At 41.6% G+C, this 8,436-nt stretch overlaps 1 protein-coding gene across 1 annotated transcript in view; it reads right to left on the minus strand.

Annotated features, from left to right (window-relative positions):
* The window catches only part of LOC118430254, a 45,223-nt gene that overhangs the window by 33,117 nt on the left and 3,670 nt on the right, over positions 1 to 8,436 (minus strand). The window contains exons 9-13 of the mRNA XM_035840964.1: positions 7,866 to 8,060; positions 4,306 to 4,400; positions 3,995 to 4,083; positions 3,301 to 3,452; positions 2,935 to 3,067 (exon numbers count right to left, since the gene is read on the minus strand). Of these exons, the coding sequence (XP_035696857.1) occupies positions 2,935 to 3,067; positions 3,301 to 3,452; positions 3,995 to 4,083; positions 4,306 to 4,400; positions 7,866 to 8,060 (664 nt within the window). The remainder of the gene's footprint in view (positions 1 to 2,934; positions 3,068 to 3,300; positions 3,453 to 3,994; positions 4,084 to 4,305; positions 4,401 to 7,865; positions 8,061 to 8,436) is intronic.

Here is an 8,436-nt window from a genome sequence, read left to right on the forward strand (position 1 = left end):
CAACAGTCATTGCTATATCGAAACAGTCTACATAAAGACACAAAAATATGAAAAGCTGGAGCGTTTAATAATACCAGTCCTATGATCTTCTAAACCGAACGTTTTTAGACCGGGCCAAAACGGGTCCCTTTATATAGGGTACAACGAGAGTGCGGCAAAACTGGAAGCGAGAGTTCCACGTGAAATTCACACACAATGTACAAAAAATGTAGCAATGACTAACTAGTAAGTTATCCGGTTTAAGCTATGGATAGTTTTATAGATTTGTAAACAAAAACGGCATTACGTAAATTGAACTTCGAGTGTAGAAGTCCACTGTTTGTTTGTGACGAATTTAGTGCCTAAAAACTTTTGGTCAACCCAAAAAATCTACGTACGATGTACCAAAACATATTTCTGTGTGATTCTTTTACTTCATGTTTACCAAAATCGTGGGAGATAGCCCCAGTGTTACAGGCACTCGGAATGACCGGCAGCATGCACGCCTGGCCTGGCACGTGTTGAGCAAATGTGCTTCCACCGTGTAAACTCGAAGGTCATACTACACATTTTACCAGAGAAACATTTTTAGATTATTACCTCCATGAAATGTCATGGAATGGAGGTTATATTTTCTGTTATGTGTCTCTGTCTGTGTAGATGATTACTCAAGAACGGCTGGATGGATTGGTTTCATACTTGTTGTGTTGGTGGGTTGTGATGAAAGCTCGAATCGATAAGATTTTGGGAGCCATATCTGTCGTTATAATGGATGTAATAATATCAGAAATCACCCCTATATTTGAGATATATTGGTACAGGCATCGTGCTTTATGTGTTTGTTAATGGGCTTATCTCCAAGCAGATGGTGAGGTGACAGCTGTTTGGGGAACCCCGAGTTTTTTTTAATATGATAATTAGTTTTATTTATGTCTGCTTAGGATATCATGGAGATGTGAAGCGTAAGTATAATTGTAAGAAGTTGAGGTACATTTAACAATAATGCTTAACAGGTATGGATGTCTCACATGCTGTACTGCTGATTTGAGTGACGTGGTGATTAAAATACCATTAGGTCCTCTCATCTGGGTTGGATGTCAGAAGTTTTATGGGTGATACAGATGTTCTGATTTTGTTACGATAAGGGACAGTTGTTAGTTGTCTCTTTCGTAGCCAATGGTACTTGTTTTTCAGCAGACGGGGTTGGCGCCAAGTATTCATCTTACAGTTGGTGTAGGGCTGTCAGAGGAAAGTGTGCATCTCGTTTTTGTACCGTGTGAACAGCTGATGTTATGACATATTGGTGGAAAATCAAATCACCATCTGACTAAAGTTGGCCACATCCCTTCATCTTTCTGAGTTTCCCAACTTCCTCCCACCACACAGCTCTGAGGCACATAGTCAAACCTCAATAATGCTGACAACCTTAGACATTTTAAATGCCAAACATCAAGCTTAAGGAACACCACGCTACCATATGCCGTCGACCTCTTAAACGCACATTACACAATTAGGTGTCACATTTTGATAATTACTAATCCGATGGACATCCTCTGTGTCATTAAATAAATACACCACTACTTTCCCATAACATTTATATTATATAACCATTACTCTCAAATACAACCGACTATAGACATACATACCATCCACAAAAAAGCAATAAATATTTGATGGAGGTATGAGGTCCCCGAACTCTAGTATTTAAGTGTTTTAGATTATGTTATATGTAATATTATTTTTCTTGTTTGTGAACTTCGCTTAACAGAGGCTCGGTGACAGCTTGTGTACTGATGACTGCTAAATTCTCCCAACAGCCGGATTTTTCCAGCTGTGGGCCCCTTTACAGCGTTCTATCTGATCCCATCATATATGGGTTGCTTCCAAATAAGGCTGAGATGCAAATCAGGCTGACGCAACGCCATGCCCGCAGACCGCTTGAACACGTGAACGCGGAAGTGACTTTCCCAGCTCGCGAGGCATGTTTTCGAAGGCCATATCTAAACAATCTTTTACCCCCTTTTTTACCCCTTTTTTTTTACATTGGCACGGCCCCTATACTACATACTACAATTCTGGTAAGTTTGAAGTTCTAGGCCTTCCTAGATTTTACACGGCGATCGATTGAAAATCGAAAAACTCGTACCTGAAAACACCGACGCCGCACCCATGTGCTCTGCATTTGGAAACCCTACAGTAATTGACCACCTCCGCAATGTACGGTTTGTGGAAAAATCGCAGCCCGAGATAGCGGACAGGCAACGGGCCCCAGCAGGACCTGGACTTAATTGACCACTTCCGTAATGTAAGGTTTGTGGAAAAAAATCGCAACTCGAGATAGCGGACAGGCAAAGGGCCCCAGCTGGACCGGGTCCTAATTGACCACTTCCGTAATGTAAGGTTTGGTATAAAAATCGGGAGCCCGAACTAATTGAAAGACAGGCACAAGCACAGGACCTGGTCCTGACAATGACCGTAACATAAGGATTGGTGGAAAAACTTGGTTGCGTGTGTCTTGTTAGAAGGACCACATGTGCTAATGCCGTCATGTAAGGTTTGCTTGAAGACTCTGTCCCTTGTTAGGCTGTGTAAGGTTTTGGAAGAAGGGTTAATGGAAAATGTGTATACTGTCCCAGCCCAGGTAAAATATCATTCTATGTTAGGTTTTCTGTTAGGTTTGGAAATGCCCCATGTTCCACAATGTCCAATTTCTTGCCATGTATACAAAAATACACACAGCTACAATTCGTAGCTTGGAAAGCTTTCAGAATGCCCTCTATCCCCTTATCAACCATGTGGATCTTGTATTGGAGTTATCTTGTCAAGTGACGACTAATAGACATTGTAACGTAACAAGAAACAGTCATAAACTGTCCCTGTTTAAGATGCTGTTTTGTCCGCCTTTCTTTCAGTTTTTGGCACAATGTAGGATTGTAATATTTTAATATCAATTACCAGTGTCGGAGGTAGTATATCTGCGAAGAAGGGCGTCGCGTGGCCCGGAAGTCTCTTTTCCGGATCTTTTTAGTTCCCATCGCAATTGCTCATCCGTCATGCTGTTAGGTAACTTACAGCCACCCAGGAACATCTGGATCAAAAAAAAAGTTTAAGCATTATATCTCGTCCCTTCCAATGAATGGATAGCTAGTAAATGATGCAAAACATAGTAGTAAAAGAAGGATTCAAAACATTTCTAATGAATCACTTTTTGCAAAATTGTCATTTCTTCCGCCGTAACATGGTCGTAACATGGACTGCAAACGAGGTAGAATGAAGAAACTGTGCAAATTTTATGTGAAGAAGTAGCTCAAAGAACAAGACCTCTAAGATATTGATTATATGTCGTAGTCCGTCTCCGAGTCCTATCAGATCCAGGGTGCCGACAATTGTTGACACTTTGATGTCTTGAAGCTTTATAGAGAACTTCTCTGATTCGTCTGGTTCATCGTCAACTCCAAGCGTTCCAAGAACATCTGTAAAATGACATAATTTTAATACATTATTGTGCCTATTATGGGACAGAGAAGCTAACTACGATGCTTGTTTTAATGGCAGTTTAAATATCATTTATGTCTAACGTCACATGTATAAGTTATGTACAACGTTTTCAAGTACACCTTCACGTAAATTTTTTTTTTACTATTTTCTTCCGTCTACTCCTTACGAATGATGTTAATGACTTTGACCAGACGACGGTCACCATAGCCACTACATGTGTAATAAACATTATGTGGTGTTAGCTTACATTAAGTAGCATTGTAGGCTCTCTTATATGTTTATTAGTGGCAGGGCTCAGCTGGAGGGATGCTATTTATGTGCATGCGTTTAACTAAAACAGACAGACCAGTAATTTGCTACGCTGGACTATGTAAATGTAACATGTGCACTAGTTTTCTATTTCCTCTCTTAAGTATTCTTCTCTCTTCTCCTATTTCCTCTCTTAAGTATACTTTTTTAGTACATGACAGGCTACACATATACATCTGTGATATGAAATCTTTGAAAAAAGTTATACCTGTATTGCCTCTGAGGGATCGTATAATACCTCTTGTGACACGTCGTTGACCAGATGTTCCATTCACATTTGAAGACAGTGTCAGCCTTCTATTTGTGGATAACAATAAATCGTCATAATTTGTTAGATCCTACCTATTATTTATTTAGGAAATATGTTAAGCAAAATAAACAAAAGTTTTTATACTTTTAATACAGAATGAATTATTTTTAAAATCAACAATATGTTTTTCTTTTTATCAATGGGATTTTTCTAAGACAATACAATGTGCGTATCGCTCTAAGACTACACCATATAACATCATGTATCACCTGGCTTTTTTGCTTGAACCAGCGTCAGGAGCATCCGGGGTTTCATCGGTCTCCTGTGCACCTCCTGCAAGCTGTCCGCTTCCAATTGATTTGTCCTGTTGTTTTGAAAAATGACCAAATGAGAGATTGCAAGTGTGAAAACATTTTCATGACCTGAAGGAACTAGTCTTAATACATGAAATAACAAGAGTTCCATGAGCACTGTAATATGTATAAATAATAGCGTTGACACGTGTTAATCGCTCAAACTAGCCTTATATAGATAACCTAGTAATATTTACTTGTATCTTAGACTGATATCACAGATCGTACGACTGCTAGTCAAGCTGTAAACACGGATCGCCTCTGTCGTCAAAGTTACCTGTATCGTATATTGTAGATTATCATATAGCCAGGCGCCGCGGACCAATCAGAAGGCCCCGTTCCACGTTAGTTATGACGCAGTAACATATAGATTCCGGCCAGGCCGGCGTGTTCGCTCCTTCTGATTGGTCAGAATAAATCGACACCGGCACCGGAATACACCTCATAAAACCACCTCGTTCGCTTCGCTCACTCGGTGGTTTCATTCGGTGGTTATAGCAAAGGACCAGGCGTTATGACACCATATACACCTCGGGGCGGGTCATTAACCCTTAATTGTATATTGCATTGTTACCAGGGCCATCCTTTGATGATAGCCTCTGGCTAGTTGTAGCCTGGCTGTATTTCTCATGAATATACAGCAGAATAAATCAAATCAACACATTACTTCGCCAAAATAATTATGCTTTTATTTAAGACTTTAAGGTCTTATTCATGCATTACTAAAGAGCACCTACCCCGATAGCAAACTACTGCTAAACGTGTGTTTCTAGCGGTTGGAATTCCATTTTATCCATCCTAACTAACCTCCAGTTATGTTATCCACAAGCACACACACACATATTCATAGACCACTGCGCAGTACCGTAGAAAATGGCTGGTAAACCATATTAGAACTTGATTTTCCTTTCACAACAGACACTTCTCAAATCCACATCTTTTTAGGTTATGCCTTTGACATACATAGCCGCTGCACCATGTCTCAACCGAAAACATAACCATCTTGTTAAAAGTGAAAAAAGAAAAGAGGATGAAATGAAATGGACAGAAAAAAAATTAACCTAGCATTTTGAAAAAAATTGAACTTTAAAACTCTGCTGCAGAACCACAACTCGTCGTTAGGCATATTTCCGAACTTTGCCTTCCTCTTTGCCACCCCAACCTATCTAACAAACATTATCCAAGTCCATTTACAACATCGCGAGTTAGGTCGTCCACAGACAAACGTAATTACATACAAAGCTCGCTGCAGACCCGAAGGAAAACGCTAGGTAAACAATTTTCTAACTTGAACTTCCTTCCACAATCGCTACTTTCCTAGCAAATATCACCTATATGCCTCCGCAACTTCCCGAGTTATGCTGCTTACGTTCAAAAATACACAGCCCACTGCAGTACCTCATGAAAACGCCAGGGAAACTATTTTCAAAGATGACCTTCCATTTCACAACCAATACACACCTATCATATATCACTTATATTATACTTCTTGAGTTTTGTTGTGTACAAACATTCAAAAATACAAAGCTCTTTGCCAGGCAAATCATTTTCAAACTTGAATTTCCTTTCCATAACCACTACATATCACCAATAGGTCAACCCGCAACTTTCCGAGTGATGTTATCTACAAGGTCCATTAAACACCCCCACCTAACTCCTTCAGCTTTTCCCCTACCCGTTCACCTTTTCCCCCAGACTTCCCCTTGACCCCCGCTGTACTTCATCTGTGCCCCCGTCCTTCATCTTTACCCCCGGTGTAATTCCGCTGTTCCCCCGCAATTTCTCTTTGCCCCCAATGGCCGCTGTCAACCCCAATTGCGCGTAGTCGACACGAAAATCGTTCAGAAAGGACAATAACGGCTGCGCCACGGAACATGAAATACTCTATTCTCTAGGACACATTCTGGGCCACCTCTCTGTCATGTGGCGTTTCACAACTCCTTCCCAGTCTGAACTGAAAAGCCACGAGCCGTCAGCAGCACGTCGTTTGTGGCGCTCCACCGCTACATAGCTTCCTGCATGCTGGTCCGCTTGAGGTCGGACCGGCCGGCGTGCTGTGCTATGGCGATCGGGCGACTCGCTAAGTTCCGCATCGATATGGTTACCCCGAGAGCCCAGAACACACCGGCTCAGGTTGGAAAATACTAGGTAAAAGTCCCCGTTTCGATCCGAGTAGCGGGACCGCGCTCGTGAATAAGCACTGCTTCGACCCGACCAACATTTCGGTAATGTAGATAAAGATACAGTACATACTCAATATGTGTCTGTTTACGGTACCTTGGTACCAAGTGACAGCCAAACGATATCATGAGCACTAGTTATACATTTCTTGTTACTTCTAAGTGTATCATGCACGCCCTGCTGCATTTCGACTGTGTTCGTGCACGTTCTGCATGCCATATATCAAAGATCAAAGATCCAGCCACACTTCCCTGAGTCACACTGTACACATACACAACAGACACACGTTACCCGAAACCACAGCATACGTGACGTGACGTAATAAAAACGCCGCAGCCGACATTTTACGTGCAAATAAAGATCTGTTACATCAAGAGAAAACTTGAAATACTGCATGCACGGAACGTCTCCAACTCTTAGTGTACTCATTCTCTGTCTTTGTATTGGTTCATTTCCATACTACATTGATACCATCAATTCACCATTGCATTTACAAGAAACTTGGTATATTTCCCCACCCATAAAAGCTTGACTACGGCTGTATACTTAGTATTCAAGACAAATACTTGCCACACTAGTGCTGTAAAAAAAGAAGTCTTTAATGCTTTCAAGTAGTGCCGAACCAGCCCCCCCCCCCATAATTAAAAGCCAGCCAGTCTGCGAAGGAGGCTAAAAATACACATTTCTGATAACATACTACTATGAAATGTTTATATACTCCCTACCTGATATCATCGAATTATACGTTCTTTGATTTATACCTCCTGAAAAATGAGTAGTAAACACGGGGCAGATTCTTAATTTGTAGCCAAGTCTAATAGTTTTCTGGAACGCCACAAAACACCGGCCTCAAGCGGTCCGCCACCCAGCCTGCAGGAAGCTCGGACTATGTAGCGGTGGAGCGCCTCAAACGACGTGCTGCTGACGGCTCGTGGCTTTTCAGTTCAGACTGGGAAGGAGTTGTGAAACGCCACATGACAGAGAGGTGGCCCAGAATCATGTTACGTGGCGCAGCCGTTATTGTCCTTTCCGAACGATTTTCGTGTCGACTACGCGCAATTCGGGTTAACGGCGGCCATTAGGGGTAAAGAGGAAGGTCGGGGGAACAGATGAAGTTCAGCGGGGGTTAAGGGGAAGTCCGTGGGAAAGGTGAACGGGTAGGGGGAAAAGCTGAAGCAGTTATGTGGGGGTGTTAAAACTCCTCAAGTTATATGTTGTAGATCTTATATCACATACTGCCACTTATTGCGAAGCATTATTTGAAGTTGCCTGTTCAGTATGAGCAAAAACCTCACCATAAACGTTAGCCAGTATCTGTCACATTCCTGAATCCATCCTGGTTGTTCGTCTTCTTTCATTATTCCTGGAGGAGGCACGTATTTGGTGGGATCCACATAGTTGATTGTTCCATTTTCCCTGATCGCAAAGTGGATGGTATTGTTTACGCAACCTGTAGAGCCTGCTGTACCAATGGCATCTCCTTTATGAACCTGTATGATGAAACAAGAAATACCTGTATAGCAAAGGTCTTTCTTCTCAACCACGTTTTTTCAAGAGCCGACCATTGTCGTCTTCTTTCCCTTCTTTACGAAAATGACTGGTTCACTTTTATTATTTGTCAATGTCAAACAATGTCTATGGGATATTTAAGCGATTAGAACCGCGATAAATCATTGTTGCTCAATGTCAGGATACTGATTCACAGCTCAGCAGTCAATACTGGATGAGAATCGATTTTTGTTCGTAAGCTACATACAAAAGCACAATGTCATATCGAATCCCTTTAATCTAGACTCCACCTTTCTCAACCAAATGACCTAATCTTATCGCTTTTATGAATCTATAGGCCGGCTCAAGTCGGTGACA

This window comes from Branchiostoma floridae, chromosome 14 (genome assembly GCF_000003815.2).
Source record: "Branchiostoma floridae strain S238N-H82 chromosome 14, Bfl_VNyyK, whole genome shotgun sequence".
In the NCBI taxonomy this organism is placed as follows: Eukaryota; Metazoa; Chordata; class Leptocardii; order Amphioxiformes; family Branchiostomatidae; genus Branchiostoma; species Branchiostoma floridae.